General features: G+C 49.6%; 1 protein-coding gene across 1 annotated transcript in view; it reads right to left on the bottom strand.

Moving 5' to 3' along the window:
• The window catches only part of LOC144334776 (uncharacterized), a 110,082-nt gene extending 93,193 nt beyond the window's left edge, over positions 1–16,889 (bottom strand). The window contains exons 1-2 of the mRNA XM_077966406.1: positions 16,875–16,889; positions 16,246–16,829 (exon numbers count right to left, since the gene is read on the bottom strand). Coding sequence (XP_077822532.1) covers positions 16,246–16,829; positions 16,875–16,889 — 599 coding nt within the window. The remainder of the gene's footprint in view (positions 1–16,245; positions 16,830–16,874) is intronic.
• Positions 16,890–21,513: the final 4,624 nt, after the last annotated feature.

Here is a 21,513-nt window from a genome sequence, read left to right on the forward strand (position 1 = left end):
CAAAAAAAAAAAAAAAAATCCAAAAATCAGCCAGGTGTGGTATCGTGCCTGTAGTCCCAGATACTCAGGGGGCTGAGGTGAGAAGATCACCTGAGTCCAGGAGGCGGAGGTTGCAGGAAGCCAAGATTACACCACTGCACTCCAGCCTGGGCATCAGGGTGAGACCGTGTATCAAAAAGAAAAAAGAAAAAAAAGATAAGAAATACAGGAGACCACTAATAATTAAAAATAGTGCGTGCTAATTAGAAATCTTTTCCAGGTATGGTGAAGGAAATCATTTTTCTTCCTACACCCATTCTAAGGAAACATTTCTATTTTTCTGCTATACAATTTGGTAACCTGCCATTTCACATCCTGGTCTCTTTAAGCAGGACTTGCTGGTGTGCCAGCAAAGCAGTGCTCTGAAATCTCAGCATCCTCAGGCCCACCTGGAGGGCAGGTGAAGGATTCTGGGCCTCCACCTCCAAAAGTCACACTGGGGTGGGGCAGATCTGGGGTGAGGCAGGGATTGTACTTCTAATGCATTCCAGTCTAGGGCCACACCACCCTAAACACACCCATCTCATCTAATGCATAGCAGAGGGAGAAGCCACGTGGGGCAGGTCACAGAGTAAGTGTCCAGGCACCAGGTCACCAGTTGTCTATTTAAATGCAAACCCATCAAACAGCTTAAGTCAAACAGGTTCACCCTCCTAACACATTGGTCAACACAGCTAGTGATAAATATCACTGCTGTTAGACCTTCTGCTCACTGATGACCAGAGCAATGGCCTGAAGCATCAAAGCTGAAGGGTGTGTGCCACGGTCAGGGCTCTGCACACCCCCGTCCCAGGCCATCTCACACGGGTGACTTCACCGGCACCGGGGTCTCACACACCAGCTCCATGCTCACACTTACTGGGACGCAACCTTTCAGCCCTTCATGCATCTGTACCCTATAGCAGTGTTCAAGGGAGGCTAATTTAAGAAACAAATGTAATATGGACATCTGTGAACTCTTCCTCCATATCCACTGAGTGGCCGTCCAGAAACAGAAATATTAAAAAGAAAAAGAAGATTTAAGAGTCAAACACAGGGCCGGGTGCAGTGGCCCACGCCTGTAATCTCAGCACTTTGGGAGGCCAAGGCGGGCGGATCACATGGGGTCAACAGTTTAAGACCAGCCGATCAACATGGCAAAATCCTGTCTCTACTAAAAATACAAAAATCAGCCAGGCATGGTGGCACATGCCTGTAATCCCAGCTACTAGGGGGGCTGAGGCAAGAGAATTGCTCGAACTGAAAGGCAGAGGTTGCAGTGAGTGGAGGTTGCAGTGAGCCTAGATCATGACACTGCACTTCAATCTGGACGACAGAGCAAGACTCCGTCTCAAAAAAACAAAAACAGGCTAGGCACGGTGGCTCACGCCTGCAATCCCAGCACTTCAGGAGGCCAAGGCGGGTGGATCACAGTGTCAGGAGATCGAGACCATCCTGGTTAACACTGTGAAACCCCGTCTCTACTAAAAATACAAAAAATTTAGCAGGGCGTGGTGCGGGCACCTGTAGTCCCACCTACTCGGGAGGCTGAGGCAGGAGAATGGCGTGAACCCAGGAGGCGGAGCTTTCAGTGAGCCTGGATCGTGCCACTACACTCCAGCCTGGGTGACAGAGAGAGACTCCATCTCTAAAAAAATAACAACAACCACAACAAAAACACAGAAACTAGTGGAACAAGCCCTTGCCCCACTCCATGTCAGCTGTGCTGTGCCACCCAGGAGCATGCCAAGCTCAAAGAGTCATCCACCTGCCTTGCGTAAACGATGTCACTACTCGAATCACAGAGACTGAGATTCCCTAGCCCTCCCCATGTGCATGTCACTCACAAGCAGGCATGAGGACCCCCGCAATTCACAGAGAATCCCTCTGGCCATCCGATGACCATCCATTCATAAATAAAAAGCATTAATTCCTGCTGGGTTGCAGAGGTGTACACATCAATACTTGCTACTGTTCACAAATGTTCCACTTGAGGATGGAGTGACGTTACGGAATTGCCTATTAAAAATAACGTTTCTTCCTTTCCTGAGTGATTGTGAAATGAGCCATTGTGACAAAGTGGGCAAGAACAAAGCGAAACTGAATCCGTGTCCACATTTGATGGTGGCGAGAACAAAAGGAAATTGGGTCCACATCCACATTTGATGATGGGAGAGAACAGGGGGAAACTGGGTCCACATCCACATTTGTTGGTGGGCAAGAACAGAGGGAAACTGAGTCCAAGTCCACATTTGATGGTGGGTGAGAACTGGGGGAAACTGGATCCACGTCCACATTTGATGGTGGGAGAAAACAGGGGGAAACTGGGTCCACGTCCACATTTGATGATTAGCGAGAACAGGGGGAAGCTGGGTCCACGTCCACATTTGGTGGTGGGAGAGAACAGGGGGAAACTGGGTCCACATCCACATTTGATGGTTGGCGAGAACAGGGGGAAGCTAGGTCCATGTCCACATTTGATGGTTGGCGAGAACAGGGGGAAGCTAGGTCCATGTCCACATTTGATGGTTGGTGAGAACAGGGGGAAGCTGGGTCCAAGTCCACATTTGATGGTGGGAGAGAACAGGGGGAAACTGGGTCCACGTCCACATTTGATGGTGGCTTTTAATGCACTGTAGCCTGTGTCCCCTTGACCTTCACGAATTTTCAGGTAGTAAAAAAGCAATTTTTCTTATTGGAAAGGAGAAAACTAAGTGGCTGCAAAATAATATAATTTCCTTAAAGTAAAACAACAGAGAACCAACTTTGCCTTTTTCCACATTACCCAGTAATTCTAAGACTCAGGGTTTTGTCATGTTACAGCAAATGCTGTTCATTAGGGGGAAATCAGAAGTCAGAACAGTGTGTGCTATTCAAATTCTCAATGAATAATGAACTCAAATGGGTTCAGAGTGCTATAAAATGAAATTAATTTATTTTTAGTTTAACCCCAAATCCTCAATCCCTTGCCAAATGATCCTCTATATATCCTACATAAAGGACAGGGTCTTTCTGGCAGAAAACCATTGAAGTTTTTATTTGCAGTAAGAGAAGCATGCCTTCTTATTATGAAACAGGTGCATGGCCCCCTTGCGGGGGGGTCACCCATCACCCGCATCCCCGTGTGTCACGGTGTTGCCACACACCATTAACGCATCAAAACGGAAAAGGAAATGTAAGCAGTGTTTGCTGTCCAAAGTTCACGTCAACAATTTCTTATTATGAAGGCACTTCTGAACCTTTCCTCCTGCATCTGGGAGCTGCCAGCAACCCAGTTCCAGGAGAGAAAATAGCTCGACACCTCCTGCAGCCCGTGGAGTCCTCTTGTTGGGACAAGGTCCGCCCAGGAGAGAGGAGCCCCCAGCAGGGTCAACACTGGAGGTCCTGGGGGTGGGTGGTGCTGGGCAGGCCACGCAGGGAGGGCTGTTCCCTGTTCCCTTCCCCTCAGGAGACAGCTGGCCCGAGGTGACACAGCACCAGATGGGATTTCAGGGTCACGGACCACGGAGCCCGGGGCTGTGGACCACACCAGCCCACGGAAACTGCATGCCCCAGACCAACACGAGAAGAGCGCAGACCAACAACATCTTCGTCTACGGTAGGTGCCACTGTTCTCGTTCCTAAGAGAGTCCACGGCCACTTCTACCAGTTGCCCTCCACTCTTCCCCTGCCCCAGCTGGTCCCACTGTGACAGCCGTGTCTCTGAGAATGGGGTGTGGAGCCAGGGGGAAAACACAAAATAAACCACCTGCTACTAGAAACGGCCTCGCTGTCCTCAGGGAGCCGGTCCCGGAGCCAGCCTCGCTGGACTCAGGGAGTCGGTTCCAGGACCCCATGGACACCAAATCCAGGCACATTCAAGCCCCACAGGTGGACCTGCCGAACCTGCGTGTACAAAGAGTCGGCCCTCCGACAAGCGTTTCACATGGCAGGAACACTGTATTTTCTGCGTGTACAAAGAATCAGCCCTCCGACATGAGTTTCACGTGGCAGAACACTGTATTTTCTCCCAGAGTTTGGCTGAAAAAATCCACATATAAGTTGACCCACAAAGCTCAAGTTTGTGTTGTACAAGAGTCAACTGTATGCAATTGACACTGATTCCTACCAACAATATCCAAATCTTAGCATGACCAGCACCATAAACGGAATGAGCAAAATTTAAAAACTAAAGCAGAGTTTTTTCCTGCGAGTTGGCGCACTGCGTATCCCCTGTGGGAAAGATCACGCTGGCTGCTGACCAAACTCCACCGGCCTCTTCCTCCGTCCTGAGGGCATCTTCCTCCATCCTGACAGCAGCCTGGGCTCACCTCAGTCCCAGGGCAGGGAAGGGGGACGCACTGTGCACCCTCCCAGCTCTCCTCCCCTCCTTCCCTCAGGCTGGCCCAAGAGCAGCCTGGACAATCACGTGCTGGGGACACCGAGCTGCCCCTCCTCCGCCCACAGCCTCACGCCACCTGTCTCATCTGTGACTGAGAAACAGAGCTACAGCTGGAGGCGGGAGGCGGGACATGCTGGCATCTACCCATGGCCAGGCCGAGCCGCTCGGATCACTCAAGCTTCACTTTCATCACTTGCTCTACCAAATAAACTAGAATAAAATACCCCACGTCCTCCTTTCCACACGCTCCCAAGCCTCCCATCCCACTTCCCAGCGCTGACCACATAAGAACACTTTGCTCGTCTTTCCAGGTATTTTCTATCCTCCTCAAGCACAGAACCACACTCAGAGTGAATTTTTTTCTTTCTTTTTTTTTTTTTTAACAGAAATGGCACCAGGGCAGATGATGATTTTTTTGTACCATTTCTTTACTTTCTTGGGCATTTTCCACACCAGGATAGATGGGCTCTGCTCTCCTTCCTCCCCGCCCAAAGCTGCCTCACAGCAGCCACACACAGAGCCGTAAACTGTCGCAAGACTGTGGGTGTCTTGGGGTGCCCCACTTCCCCAAAGACCAAGGGGTCACAGATCCACATTGTCCAACAACACTTCAGACATGGCCTCGAGCCAGGGAGCCCTGCTGGCCAGCCCAGGCCAGCCCCAGAATAGAGGTGTGAGGGGTGACATCTGTAATTCTTAAAAAAAAAAAAAAAAGGCAGATATTCAGTGCCACATTTAAAATGGTCATGGCAGCCATAGACTAAATGTGAAGGGATGGAAAAACATATTCCACATTAATGGAAATCAAAAGTGAGCAAGAGTAGCCATATTTATTTCAGACCAATCAAAATTTAAGTCAAAAACTGTAAAAAGGAGACCAAAAGGTAATTATATAATAAAGAGATCAACATAGCAAGAGGATATAACAATTACGAGGATATGTGCACCCAACAACAAAGCACTCAGATATATAAAGCAAATATTAGTAGATCTAAATAGAGAGAGAGGTCGGGCGCGGTGCCTCACGCCTGTAATCCCAGCATTTTGTAGGGGGGGATGGAGGCAGGTGGGTCACCTGAGGTCAGGAGTTTAAGACCAGCTTGGCCAACATGGTGAAACCCTGTCTCTACTAATACAAAAAATTAGCCCAGCATGGTGGCACATGCCTGTAATCCCAGCTACTTGGGAGGCTGAGGTAGGAGAATCACTTGAACTCGGGAGGTGGAGGTTGCAATGAGTTGAGATGGCACCTCTGCACTCCAGCCTAGGCAACAAGAGCAAAACTCCGTCTCAAATATATATATATATATATATATATATCAACATATATATATACAGGTATATATATATAAACGTGTATATATATATATAGAGAGAGAGAGAGAGAGACACTAACACAACACAACAATAGTAGGAGCTTCAAAATCCCACTGTCAGCACTGGAGATCATCTAGACAGAAAATAACAACAAAATATCAAATTTAAAGTCCAGTGTAGACCAAATGAACCTAACAGACATTTACAAAACTTTTCATCCAATAGATACAAAATGCACATTCTTCTCCTCAGCACATAGAACATTCTCTACAATCCACCACATGCTAGGCTACAAAAAAGTCTCAATACATTTTTTTTTAATTGAAATAACATCTAGGATATTCTCAGACTGTAACAGAGTAAAGCTATAAATCAACAAAAAGGAGCAGACATTTCTCAAAAGAAGACATTTATGCATCCCATAGACACATGAAAAAATGCTCATAATATAGAATGAGACCACCACTTCTCCTGTTGTCTTTCCCAGCTTTTCCCCATCTCCCCTTTTCCCTACTTTATAAGACAGGAGAAGGGGCAGAAAGCAAATCGTTGGAAAGAAACAGAAGTAAGAAAAATAGCTAGACAACCTTGGCACCACCACCTGGCCCTGGTGGTTAAAATAATAATAATAATATTAACCCCTGACCAAAACTACTAGTGTTATTTATAAATTCCAGATATTGTTTGAGAAAGCACTGTAAAACATTTTGTTCTGTTAGCTGATGCATGTAGCCCCCCGTCACGTTTTGTCTGCAGCTAGTCATGCTACAATCATCACTCGCCATCAGAGAAATGCAAATCAAAACCACAATGAGATACCATCTCACACCAGTTAGAATGGCGATCATTAAAAAGTCAGGAAACAACAAGTGTTGGAGAGGATGTGGAGAAATAGGAACACTTTTACACTGTTGGTGGGACTGTAAACTAGTTCAACCTTTGTAGAAGACAGTGTGGTCATTCCTCAAGGATCTAGTTCTAGAAATACCATTTGACCCAGCCATCCCAATACTGGGTATATACTCAAAGGATTATAAATCATGCTGCTATAAAGACACATGCACACGTACGTTTATTGTGGCACTATTCCCAACAGCAAAGACTTGGAACCAACCCAAATGTCCATCAATGACAGACTAGATTAAGAAAATGTGGCACATATACACCATGGTATACTATGCAGCCATAAAAAAGAATGAGTTCATGTCCTTTGTAGGGACATGGATGCAGCCTGAAACCATCATTCTCAGGAAACTATCGCGAGGACAGAAAACCAAACACCGCATGTTCTCACTCATAGGTGGGAAAGGAACGATGAGATCACTTGGACACAGGAAGGGAAATATCACACACCGGGGCCTGTTATGGGGAGGGGGGAGAGGGGAGGGGGGAGAGATAGAATTAGGAGATATACCTAATGTAAACGACGAGTTAATGGGTGCAGCACACCAACTTGGCACATGTATACATATGTAACAAATCTGCACATTGTGCACATGTATCCTAGAACACAAAGTTTAATTTAAAAAAAAAATCAACAAGGAGAACTTTCAAAACTGTATAAATACATAGGAATTAAACAATATGCCCTTGAATAGCCAATGGGTCAATGCAGAAATTAAGAAGGAAATTTAAAAATTTCTTGAAATAAATGAAAACAGAAACACAACATATCAAAGCTTATGGTATACAGCAAAAGCAGTACTAAGAGGAAAGTTTATAACAATAAACTTCTACATTTAAAAAACAGATTTAAAATAAACAACCTAACAACGAACTGCAATGAGCTAGAAGAGCAAGAACAAATCAAATCCAAAAGTGGTAGAAGAAAAGAAATAACAATGATCAAAGAGGAGCTAATTAAACTTGAAACTAACAAGTATAAAAGGTGAAGAAAAAAATGTTGGTTTTTTTGAAAAGATAAATAAAATAGACAAACCATTAGCTACACTAAGCAAAAAAAAAAAAAAAAAAAAAAAAAAAAAAAGAAATCCCAAATAAATAAAATTAGAAACAGAAAAGGAGAATTACAGTTGATACCACAGAAATACAAGGGATCATTACAGACTATTTTGAACAACTGTATGTCAACAGATTGGAAAACCTAGAGGAAATGGATAAATTCCCAGACACGTACAACCTACCAAGATGGAACCAAGAAGAAATGGAAATCCTAAACAGACCAATAATGAGTAACATGTATGACTAAGTAATAATAAAAAGTCTCCCAACAAAGAAAACCCCAGAACTAGGTGACTTCGCAGCTGAATTCTACACATTTTTATTTCAATTCTTCTCAAACTATTCCAAAAATATTGAAGAGGAGGGAATTCTGCCAAGCTCATTCTTCAAGCCAAGCATTGCCCTGATACCAAAATAAGACAAGGACACAATAAAAAGAGAAAACTATAGGTCAATATCCCTGATGAACACGGATGCAAAAATCCTCAACAAAATACTAACAAACTGAATCCAACAGCAAATCAAAAAGATTATACACCATGATCAAGTGGGATTTATCCCAGGATGCAAGGATTGCTCAACAAACACAAATCAATAAACACGCTACATCACATCAACAGAATTAAGGACAAAAACCATAATATCATTTCGATAGAGACAGAAAAAGCATTTGATAAAATTCAACGCTGCTTCATGATAGAAAGTCTCGACAAACGAGGCACTGAAGGAAACATACCTCAACACAATAAAGGCCATATGTGACAAACCCACATCTAACATAAAGGTGAATGGGGAAACCCTAAGAGCTTTTTCTCTGAGATCTGTAACAAGACAAGGACGCCCACTTGTGCCACTCCTATTCAACAAAGCACTGAACGTCCTAGTCAAGAGCAGTCAGGCAAGAGAAAGAAATCAAGAGCACCCAGAGTGGAAAGGAAGCACTCTAATTGTCTGTTTGCAGACAATATGCTCTTATATATTAAAAAAAAAAAAAAGACTCCAGCAAAAATCTCTTTGAACTGATAAAAAAATTCAGTAAAGTTACAGAATACAAAATCAACATATAAAAATCAGTAGCATTTCTATAGACCAACAATGAGCCAGTGGAAAAAGAAATCAAGAAGGCAATCCCATTTAGCTACAAAAATATAAAATAAAAATAGAAATACCTCAGAAGAAATCTAACCAAGAAGGTTAAAGATCTCTATGAGGAAAATGATATTTTACCCTCTGAAGGTAGAACAGTGGATTCTAGAGACAGGAAAGGGCGGCGGGAAGGCAGAAAGGGAGAGGTTGGCTAATGGATACAAAATTACATCTAGATAGTAAAAATAAGGGTTAGTGTGCTATAGCCTTGTAGGGTGACTATAGTTTACAATTTATTGTATATTTTCAAGCACCTAGAAGAGAGGATTTTAAATATTCCCAGCATTAAGAAATGACAAATGTTTGAGGTGATGGACATGCTAATTACCCTGATTTGCTATTTACACATGATAAACATGTATTGAAATATCACATTGTATCCCACGCGTATATACTATAATGTGTCCATTAAAAATAATAATTGTTAAAAACCCAAGGGCCATTTCTGATTTGTCCTATGTCAATGTTGTGGTCCATTGGTGGAGACCCAGCCATTTGCAAGTAGGGCTATAGTCACTTGAGCTGAAAGCAAATGAATCGTCACAAAAACTACCACTGGCACCAAGTCTTCTTTCCAGAATTTCCTGGCCACAGCACTGCCACAGTCACTGTGGGCAGGAAAGGCACACTAGCAACCAAGTTTCAACCCCAGTACAGTTGATGCTTTTATTTCTCTGGTTTGGAATAAGTGTGTGTTCATAACTTACGTTTACTCCAACTGTCCCCTTGCTTAAATAGCTCCTTAAGGATAACTTCCTCTTACTAAATTCCAACAGCTTCTGAGCATCCATTATATTCGCCAAAGTAAATAAAAAGAGAAAATGTGTTGAAAGCCTGATAACGTTCACTTAAGAATCCAGCATGATGTACCACTTGAAATGGTCACTTCACCTTGTTCCTTTACATGACTTTTAAAGTAGCCCCAGTTATTATACATAATTGGAGCCATAATTTCTGCAATACCATTAGGTCCACAAATGGAGGGGCCATGGGACTTCAAAGTCTGTCTCTGAGTTTTTTTTTTTTTTAAAGGAAAGCTCATGAGAGTAGGTAATGAAAATAAATATTCACACAACTCGGAACAGAGGACGGTGGAACATAAAGCTCCAGCCTGGCACAGGTGTCCAGCCAGTGAGGGTGGGGACACAGACTCATACGGTCTCCACAATCCCTCAGAAGTGCCACAGACAGGTGGGTGGCCTGAGACAGAGCCAGGCTCCGAGTTCCAGGAGCTGTCTGGCTCATGTGCACCGCATGTGGTCCACAGTGCACGAGGATGCCCAACATCACCAGTCCCGGTGCAGAGCACAAGAATGCCCATGGCATAAGCCCCCGCTGCACAGCATAGCCCGAAGGTGCCAACCCAGCCTCCTACACACACTGGCCACCAAGGCACTGCCCTCCAGGAAGGAGGACCCCAGAGGTCGTGGCAGGGTGAGGTTCTGCTCTTCATCATCCCCGAGCAGAGGGGAAATCCCAGCAGACATTTGGGGAGCCTGTACACGTGGCTCTGGGACTCTGAGTGGAGGTTCAAAGATGTCCCTAGATACGCCAGACTCAAACCTAAAACAGGCCATTCTTCCAGATATGCCCAGACTGGAACCTATACAGACCATCCTTCCTAGCTTTCCTCTGGAAAAGCAGGCTTAAAAGAGTATCGACTAAAAGGGGCCACCAGCAAGACAGAAGTCCTGTCTTTAAAAAAAGAAAGATTTTTTTTTTTTTAAAAAAAGAGGCACTGAGGCTCTGACCCATCTGAGCACAGAGTACATGCTCAGCAGCATCTGTCAGATGCAAGCACACACGTGCTCTCCATACCCTGTGCTCCCGGCACCTGTGCTCCCCGCACCCATGCTCCCCACACCTGTGCTCCAGGCACCCGTGCTCCCCACACTCGTGCTCCCCACACTCGTGCTCCCCGCACCCGTCCTCCGCACGATCATGCTCCCCATACCTATCTGTGCTCCCCATGCCTATGCTCCCTGCACCCCTGCTCCCCGCACTGTGCTCCCTGCGCCCATGTCTGCTCCTCGAGCTCTCTTCCACTGATTTCCTCTGTACATCCCTCTTGATAGTCACTGTCACCTCGAATCACCTGGCTAAATGGAGGTAAAGAACAAGTCTAAAGTAGCACATTGGAGGACAGAGTGGAAGTGGCTATTTACCAAGCAGGGCTATGAGATGAGTGCATCTGATCCCCATTAATCCTGACGGTCAGTTGATTAGCCCTGTTCAACAGCTGGGGACACTGAGGTGTGGAAGGACGGGCTTGCTTACCCTGGACGATGCTGACAGTGTGGGCCCAGCCCGGTCCCACAGCCACCAGAAGGAGGCTCCTCAGTGGGCAGGCGCGGAAGTGCAGCCCAGAGAACGCTTGGGACCCTGGCACAGACTCCTCAGGAAGGAAACAGAGAAAGGCCTACAGAGACTCAAGCAGCACAGAAGAAGGTCACCCACAAGTTAAAAATAGATGTTTGTGCTTTACCGTCCCAGCGTGCTAAAAATCCAACCTGCTCACAACTACGGCCTGACGTGAGCCCCGCCTCCTGCAGCACTGGGCTAAGCGAGAGAGGTACCTGCCCCTCTCCTGACAATAGCAGACTCGGCAGCTATTCTTCATTGTACTTGACACCCTTCCGTGAGGATTAAGCTCCACACTGTCGACACTGGCTAAGTTTAATCCTGACACAGCTAACCGTCTAGATCTGCAGCGAACCAACAACTTACTTTGGATGAGTCTGCCACTGAAAAAGACCCTGAATCTCCCAGCAAAGTGTAGTGACACGACTTATCTTTCTGTTTTCATTTCAGGTACACTGGCCCATAGGGTCTAATTTACCTGCTGATAATGCCTTAAAAAGACCACCAGGGGGCCCCACACCATTTTCAGCTTTAGAGGGATGTGAATTTCCCTTTGATGAGAAAGGTGATGGGGAAATAAAACAAGGATCCAAAACAGATGCCTGTGTGTTTCCTGGGAGTGATAAAGTCAGGAACTGCCTCTCTGTGTCAGGCGAGGGAGTAACAGAGACAATGGCACCAACTCCTGAGACAGAGGACCTGATGCATGGTGCAGCCACCACCTGTGGCCAGGGAAATTCCAGGGAATGCAGACCCCAGTTGCATGGAACAGCCACCATCTGCGACCACAGAAATTCCAGGGAATGCAAACCCTCAGTCACATGCTACAGCCACCATCTGCAGCCACAGCAATTCCAGGGAACGCAGACCCTCAGACACATGGTACAGCCACCATCTATGGCCATGGAAATTCCAGGGAACGCAGACCCTCAGTCACATGGTACAGCCACCATCTATGGCCACGGAAATTCCGAGGAATGCAGACCCCATTTGCATGGTGCAGCCACAGCCTGCAGCCACAGAAATTCTAGGGAACGCAGACCCCAGTCGCATGGTACAGCCACCACATATGGCCATGGAAATTCCAGGGAACACAGAGCCTCATTCCCATGGTACAGCCACCACCTATGGCCAAAGAAATTCCAGGGAATGCAGGCCCCAGTCACATGGTACAGTCACCACCTGTGGTCACAGAAATTCCAGAGAACATAGACACCAGTCGCATGGTGCAGCCACCACCTGTGGCCATGGAAATTCTGGGAAATGCAGGCCCCAGCCTCTAAAGTATGAACTTCACTGCAGTGAATGTGGAAGAGTTTCTCTCTGTGCAGAGCTCAGTATCCAGAAGGGAAGTCGGCCCTAGGAATGCCTTCCTCCTCTTCAGAGCTCAGGGCCCAGGGCTGACGCCCTTGGGAGGGGTCCTTGTTCAGCAATTGTGCCTGTGGAGGGTCCCCCAACACTCACCGTGCACCTCCTAGGAGCGGAGGCTACAACAGGGAGCCAGAGATTAAGCTCTGCTCAGACAATAGTGAGCTGATGGCCTTCCACTCTAAGTTCCAACTGCACGGAGTGTGTATTCCATGAATGCTTGCTAAATGAATGATTCATATAATAAGGTCATCTGTGCTGACCTTTGCTGGTCTGCTGACTGTGAGCTTCAGAGCATAGACCTCATTCCTGTTGCAGTCAGCTCTTCCCGGAGAGACGGCCGCTGGAGGACAAAGCCCAGGGGTTGTGTCCTGCAGTAACGCACTCGGGACTCTGCGCTGGGCACGCTGGGGGCCTCTCCAGCAGAAGATCCCCAGCCCTGACCTTGCAATACCAGTGAACCCCAGGGGAGTCCCAAGTGCTCAAAATCAAGTACATGTCCATTGTGATTTAACATATCAATTTTAGAAGAAAGGGCAGATTGCCACCTCCCTCCTCAAACTAGGGACTATAAATCGATCCACGGCCCTAACTGAGGCTCTGCCTTAAATCCTGCTAAAACTATTAGCCAAACACTCAAATTTACATTAGTGTTAAGGGGAAAAAAAACCTAAACCAAACACCTGTAAGAAACGGTCAAGTAACCTGTGATAAATCAACCCAAAGATTAAACATGAAAACAATGAAGTAGCAAGATATTAAAAGAATATAAACTTTATGTACATCATGGCCCAAGGTTCTAAAATTACACAGAGACAAAGACTGGAATGGAAGAGGGATATGTTTACAGATACATTTTTTATTTTTTTAATTTTTAATATTACTTCTCTAATGTATGATTTGACTAACCAAATAATTCAGCAAAAAATAAAAAAACAATTATGCCTATAGAGAAATATGTAAACAATCCTTCTCCCTGATGCCAATGGAATTAGTTTGGGTCTGGCCCACAGTCTTCAATCTTTTAATTAAGACCCAAAAACCATCTTTCAAGCTGTTAGGAAAAAAAAAAAAAAAAGATTTAAAACCAGGAGCCCAGAAGAAAAGGACTAGCTATATATCACAGCGTCTCTCCACGCCTCTCCACCCCGGACAGTGCTCCCTCTTTCCCCATTTTCATACCTACAGCACAAAACTCTTAGTAAAGAACTATCTCAATTCATGAGTCGCACAGCACAAAGGGCCAGTGTCGCTGCCAAACACACCCTGCAGCCCCAAAACGAAGCGGCAACCCTCAGTGAAGGAAGAATGAGAGGCTGCTGGTTGTAATTTTAAATCTCACACCTCAATGTCTTAGCACTTTCCTGCTTTGTTGGTTGCAAGGGCTTATTAAAATTAACCTCCACCCCCCTCCACCCCGGATATTGAAGAAAGAAAGCAGGACGGTTGTGCAGGCTTCGAAGAGGCAGATCCGTGGCCACCTCTGTCTTTCTACCCACAGCAGCCGGGTTTACCAATTAGTCTCCCTTAAAGGGTAATTTATGCTCATCGCGAACAAATGGATGCAATTGCTTCTTTTGAGATACAGCAAGTTTTGGGCCCTCAGCAGAAAGAAAAGAAAGAAAGAAAGAAAAAAAAAACACGGCACACAATAGTCATAACCTCTGCGTGGCACACACACAGAAGGAAAATTAAAGCCCTGGAGGTGGAGGCGTTCGGAAAGGGAAGGTGGAAGCAGGAAGGACACCCATGGGATAGAGTAGTCAGAAACCGACCACGTCACCAAAGGGCGCCTTAGACGTTCCAGAGGACAAAATGCCCCTCTTTCCATGGTAAACACCCATTTGCCAAACTCAGCCAGTGACGGCAAGCAGGAGTTTGCTTTTTTTTTTTTTTAAGGCGTCTGAGTAACGATGAGAAGACCAAGAAATGAGCTTAATAATGGGACTGACACTCAGCTGATGTGCACAGCATCAAAACCCAGGTTCCTCAACGCGCTCCCTCTGCAGTTCAGGACAGCACTACAACTCACCCCATCAATCACTGCTTAAAAAACACTTCTAAAAAAAGAGACGACCCATTTGAAAGCAGCCGGAGGAGGAAGACAGAGAGTGACTCACAGAATCCAACCGCTTGTAGCCTCGGAACCATAACAAGAATATGAAACTAGCGGGTCCAAGTGTGAGGCAGAACAGAGACGCCGTCACGGCTCTCAGGAGGCTGAGCGGGAAGCGCATGGCTCAGTCAAGGCTCTCAGGAGGCTGAGCGGGAAGGGCATGGCTCAGGCCCCGCAACGCCCTAATGGCGCCTGGAGCAGCCCACAGGCCTGTGTCCTTCGTGTGGGTTCACCTTCCTAGTTTCCTGGGTAAATTCAATGTACAGCATTTATTCGCCAAGAAAAGAACATTCAAATCAAACTACTGTCATAACTCTGAAGGACTCTTAACACTCCAGTCCACACGTTCAAAAGCCCACAAATATCAGTGCTGCCACTGTGCAGGTAACAATGTTTTGGATGCATCATGCACGTAACCAGTAACGATGTTTTCATGTTTTCCGTAGCCATCTCATTCAGGATACTTAAATGATCTGTGACGACTTGATACTTAGTTATTTGTGACTTTCAGATGGATTTAACAAGGCTACCTGGCCAAGAAAGCCTCGCCCTCCTGTACCCGGGCACCGGCGGCGCCCTTACGTGTACCCGGGGCCTGGGGAGCGCACTCTCCACCACCTCCCGCTCTTCAATGTTAAATGTCCTCCCGGCGCGCCCGCGTCGTGGGCCCAGGCTCGGGCCCCTCCTGGAGAGCCGCTTCCACATTGCAGGCCAGGGGAAGCCCAGAGCCCGCGCCGCGGCGCTGCTGACGTCCGGGAGTCCCCGCTTCCTGGTCCTTCCCGTCCCCGGAGGCTGGCGAGGAGGGCCTGGGACCCATTTTAGTTTTCGGTTTTGTCACGAGCCAGGAGGCGACAGCACATGCGAGCGCAGGAAACCCTTTTTTAAATCTTCCAACAGAAACGCGAGGGGCTGCCAGACCGCCTCGGAGACGCCAGGCGGGAACCCAGAGCACCCGCGCCGCATCCCGCATTGCAGCAGCCGGGACCCCGCCCACGCCGCGCGGGGCTCAAGGTGACAGGAGGCCCGCGGGGACCCGGCTGGCCGTTTCTTCCGGCTGGCCGTTTCTTCCTCGACATGCTGGGGGGTGGCGCGGGGCGGAGTTGGGGGGCGAGGGTCCACTTAGGAAGTGATCGCGCTGTACCCACGCTTCGGAGGTGAAGCCCGGCCCCGTCCTACAGCTCAGAGGCAGAACGACCCCCGAGGGTGCTCCAGGCGACCCCGTCTGCCAGGTTCAATTTAAAACATAAACCGGATGGGGTGGAAAGCTCACTATCTTCCGGGTGGAGGTTCCTACCGCCATATCCCTTCCTCCTCCGCCCCACCCGGCAAGGACCCCCGGGCTGCCTTGCCGGCTCACGCCGCCCCACAGGTACCCCTGCCGCTCCCGGGCACGGGCTTCTCCCCAGTTCTCCCCCATCGCTTCCCCGCTCTTCTCCCCGGTTCTTCCCATCGTTTCCCCACCTTTCCCCGGGTCCTCCCATCGCTTCCCCCCTCTTCTGCCTCGTCCCTCCCTCCCCTTCGCCCTGTTCCCCTCTCTGCGTCCGTCCCTCCCTCGCCGCCAGAAGGGGGCGCGTACCTTGGGCATCCCCCGCGCTGGTCAGCACGCCGATGGCCTTGCCGGCCCCGGAGAGGTGCTCCAGGAACTTCCGCAAGGTGCCCTTGGGAGCCCGGGAGTCGTCGGCGTCCAAGGAGAGGAGGCTGAGGGGAGCCGCTAGTCCGGGTGCGCAGCAGGCAATGGAGACCCTGCCTGTGCGCGCCCGACTCGGAAACGCTGCCCCTCCCGCGCCCCCGCCCGGCCCCAGCGCCAAAGGGCGATGACTGGCGGGGCCCACGCACGGGAGGGGCTGCTGGGGTGGGGGCGCGGCTAGGGGCAGGGGCAGGAAAAGGGGCAGGAAAAGGGGCAGAGAAAGGGGCAGGGGCTGGCCGGGGGCGGGTGTGGGCAGGAGGACCTACGCGACGGTCGTCGTAGGTGGGGGCCACGCTAGCGGTGGGTGAGGTCGCGGAGGCGGGGGGTAGCGCCACAGGTGGGCGGGGTCCCTGCCGGTGGGGTCGCGTTGCTGCTGCGCTAGCCTCGCGGGTGGGTTGGAGGACTCTGGTTGGGGCCTTTAGAGGTGCCCGGAGACCCAGGAGATGGGGACCACCTGCCCAGCTATATTCCCTCTGGGTGCACCTGAACTAGTAGGATCCTGCAGCATGTGCCTATACTGACAGCTGCTGCATCACCTCCTGCTGTAAAAGCCCCCTTTCAGAGGTAACAGGACAATGGGGCAGGTTTTTTTCCTGGAGAAGTAAAGAACCTGAGAAATCCAGAGATTTGAGAAATCCAGGGGATTAGCAACACAAGTGACAAAGAAAAGGAGGCTGTGACATCTACACGACATGACATTTGGCAGCCCGAGAGTGTACTGGTATTCCCAGAACCACCTCGCACTGCATGGCATTTGACATGTTTCCCATGCTTGTTACCTTCGGAGGACACATTCAGGTAACCTTGACTTGCTAGGTTGCAGGTGGAGAGAGACTCCTGGAGACCACCAGGTGGCGCCAAGACTCCGTTATCTCCTGCTTGCAGCACTTCTGCATGAAGCTAACGTATCCAAATGTGCGTAAGATTTACGAACAGCAGACAAGCTCAATGACATCTTCTGACAGGGAAGCTGTGCCATGTCAGGGTTTGGGACAGCAGCAGCAAGGGAGATCAGCACGAGGCCTGGGGAGACGCAGCCGGGAAATCTCGGTGTGTGTAGCCCTAGGGTCTGAGGCCTCCAACTGTCCATGTGGCTCCCACAGCTCAAGTCCAGCGTGTGGTCATGACCCGGGGCAGGGCCACTCACAGAGTACAGTTCATGTCAAATGTGATGGGGGCGCTGAATGATCCATCAACATACCGGAAGATAATCACCAGAACTCACGTGCAGAAGGCATGGATCAGACCACTCCCAGTAATACGCATGCCCTCACCACCCTGCAGCTGCCTCCTCCCTCCCCCACACACAGCAGCCTCCTGGGACAACATCTTACTTCCACCTTGCAGTTGCCTCCCATCCCACCACCCCACCCACAGTGGCCTCCTACGACAACATCCTACTTCCGCCCTGCAGCTGCCTCCCATCCCCAACACATAGCAGCCTCCTGGGACAACATCCTACTTGCCGGCCACAGCCTAGAGCCCCCAAAGCATGGAGGAGCTTAGCGAGCCACACAGCATTCCCCATTCACATCTGGGAAGTCAGCCCCTCACTGAAGTGGGTCCTGCACCCGCCAGCTGTGCACGATCAGAGGTGTGAGGTTATGGACCTGGTCACCCACTGTGCAGAGAGGCATGAGGTCATGGACCTGGTCACTTGTTGTGCACGATCAGAGGTCTGCAAGGTTCCAGACCTGGTCACCCACTATACACAGAGGTGTGAGGTTATGGACCTGGTCACCCGCTGTGTACGAATAGAGGTGTGTGTGATTAGCGACCTGGTCACCAGCTGTGCACAATCAGAGCCATGCGAGGTTACAGACCTGGTCACCAGCACCCAATCAGAAGCTTTTGAGGTTAGAGACCTGTTCACTTGCTGTGCACAGAAGTGTGAGGTTATGGACCTGGTCACCCGCTGTGCATGATCAGAGGTGTGCGACGTTAGGGACCTGGTTGCCTGCTGCGTCCAATCAGAGCCAGGCAAGGTTATAGACCTAGTCACCAGCTGCACCTAATCAGAAGCTTTCAAGGTTACAGACCTGGTCACCCACTGTGCAGGATCAGAGGTGTGCGAGGTTAGGGACCGTGTGTGTGGTGATGGACCTGATCACTAGCCAAGACACCTGACGTTTCCAGTGTCATCCCGGCTTCTTTCAAAACTTGAAAAGTCTTCAGATATTTCTCAAAAGTTCGTCAATCCTTGAAAACGATATGCGTGCTCACAGGTGAGTTTGTTGCTGCACATTCCTTTCAGTACCGATGACTGAAGATTGAAGGTTAGAGCATTCCAGCCCCGTGCCCATGTCCCATCCCATCTGCGAAAACTTCAGCACAAACATCCCCCTCTCTGAAGCTCCCTGAACCCCGTGGCAGGCCTGGGACTCAGGTCCAGTGTCCTGTCAGTTACACTGAACAAAATGTAATTCAACACTGGCCATGGGCCCTATGCTTTAAACATCTAAAAACCACATAGGAACCTCCCAAAGAACTACAATCTATGAAAGCTTTCATGGCTAGTATTTTAGGAAGACTGACCAGTCTTGACCTAAATCAAAGCCGACACTACCCAAATTAACTCTGACCCCAGCTTCGTGCAAAAGCAGCCATCGCCTGGCCATCGGAGTGACCAGCAGCCTGGGCACAGACAGGACCAGCGCCACTCCCTCCCTGCACCTTAAGCGGGCTTCTGAGCTGCTGTCCATGACCAGTGATGGTGATGCCCAGAGCAGCTTTCCAGGAACGCAGTAAACCTTTCAGGTCCTCACCTCATGAGGATGGCCATGTATAAATCAACCACCTTTGTTACTGCCCTGTCATTCCCAAAGAGGGGATGGGTTAAACTTCTTCCTCCTCCACATGCCCAACACAAGGCACACCTGCCCCAGCACGAGGCTCATCTACTTAATCCTGGGAAACTCACACAACCCACAATCAGAGGCCGCTCACAATCAGAGGCCACAATCAGAGACTGAGCACAATCAGAGACCACACACAATCAGAGGCTGCACAGAGACCACACACAATCAGAGACCACACAGAGGCCAGAGGCCACAATCAGAGACTGAGCACAATCAGAGACTGAGCACAATCAGAGACTGAGCACAATCAGAGGCCACACAGAGGCCACACACAATCAGACGCCACACAGAGGCCACACACAATGAGAGGCCACACACAATCAGAGATCACACAGAGGCCACAGAGGCCACACAGAGGCCAAAGGCCACAATCAGAGACTGTACACAATCAGAGGCTGTGCACAATCAGAGGCCACGCACAATCTCTGCAACCTCATCAGAAACTGTTTCTGACCATTCACCTGAGGCCACCAAGTTTAAATGAGAGGCCCAGGTTTTAAAAGACAGGAGAAGTTCTCTGAAGGCAGACTCCGTGCATTCCACCATCAGTACCATTTGTGCCTGTCACGGTCAGGAAGAACCGCAACCACGTCTCAGTGCCCTTGCAGTGCAGGGCGCTGCGTTTCTCCCCCTTTCCAAACCCACGGCGGCTCCTGGCGACCCAGCGCCTCTGCTCAGCCACGTGCCCCCAAGGCCTTCCTCCCTCACCCCACAGGGGAGCTCCTGCAGCTGGGCTATCTGGCTCGTCACTCCGATTCAGTCACTTACACCCTCCTTCCAGGCTGAAAATCTCTTCTGAAAATATCCAAATCTTACCCACGTCAGGCTCCATCTTTTCCCCAGAGCTCCTCACCCCCTCCAGAACAGCAACTCTGGTGCCCGTGCAGCCGGGGCCTGGGGGCGGATCCGTGGGCTCAGAGCGCCCAGCCCCTCAGCCCCTCTGTGTGTCCCCTTACTCCCTGCTCCCTGGCGTTAATGCCCTCCGTCTTCGATTTCCTGATAGGCAAAAGGGGGTTAATTCTAAGAGTGCTAACCGAACTGGGTCACTTAACACCATGTCCGGCCCAGAATACCCCTTGATCAATGACAGGTATTGCTGCGCTGTTACCATTGCGCTGGTTCCGGTTTTCCTGTGAGCCCTTTAGGCTCTTTGCAGTAAAGGCTACTCAATGGTCCTGTCCAAGCCTGTCTGTGGCAGATGGACAGGTGAGTGGCCGATGCACACGTGTGATGCTGAATGGGATCGTGCAAAGCTGGCCCCGCGTGTTTTGGTCAACGTAAGAAAAAAGCCGCCCATGCTTGCTTGCTGCCGCCCTGCGGTGTCCAGAAGGAGCCGCTTAAAGGCAACTTCGCCGCACCTACCTTCTTGGAAGGACAGGGCAAGACCAGATTGGCTGGAGCTGGAAAGTTGTGCGCTACAGATCAGGGCTGCTTGACCCAGGGAAGGCATCACTCGAAATACGTGCTGGAGGGGGGCCAATCCGACCCGACCATCCATCTCCAGAATCAGCCACGGGGCTCCTTTTGATATGTCATCCTGATCACCCCTCACAGAGCAAATGAGCCTTTGACTTTAGCCTGACCTAGGTACAACACCGACTCCCACCTCCCACGTCCTGAACCAGCCTGTCCCGGGGATTGCTGTGGACATAGAGGAGCAGGCCCATGACATCTAGTGGCATGTCCTGGCAAGGACACTCACCATGCTTGACCATAAAACTCGGGTCAACTGGTTTTTCGGAGGGACTGGAATTTACTTGTGGCACGCATGGATACTGATTGACCCAGGGAGGGGCAAGGAGGAGGCTGATGGAAAACCCATCGTGACTGCGCCAGGCATTCCCGCACACACCGACATCTTCAGACTGGGGCGGTGCCCTTGTCTTACAATCAAACCGAAGCCCAGAGAAACTAGGGAGCTTGTCCAAGACCAGCAACAGGTATGTGGACAGCTGGGATTCAACTAAGTCCTTCCCTGGATCCATCCGCGCTGCTCCCCGCCCCCACTCCCACCACCTCGCCATGGCCCCCGATAGACACAGCAGGTCTGAACATCAGGCACCCCGCACGCAGAGTACGGAGCAGAGCCGGCTTCCGCAGTGGGAACTCACACACATCCCACTCCCCTTCTTGCCGAATGCCCCGGGACTCTGTGCGGTATGGTCTGCAGATGTGGCCTCACTCTGCGCTAGGAGATCTGGGTGGCAGGCAGCGTTTTGCAGAGTGCTCCTCCAGACGGGGCTCGTCGGCTGATCCATGAGACACGGGACACCTGAGAGAAGAGCCGACAAACCCCACA

Source organism: Macaca mulatta, chromosome 15 (genome assembly GCF_049350105.2).
Source record: "Macaca mulatta isolate MMU2019108-1 chromosome 15, T2T-MMU8v2.0, whole genome shotgun sequence".
NCBI lineage: Eukaryota > Metazoa > Chordata > Mammalia > Primates > Cercopithecidae > Macaca > Macaca mulatta.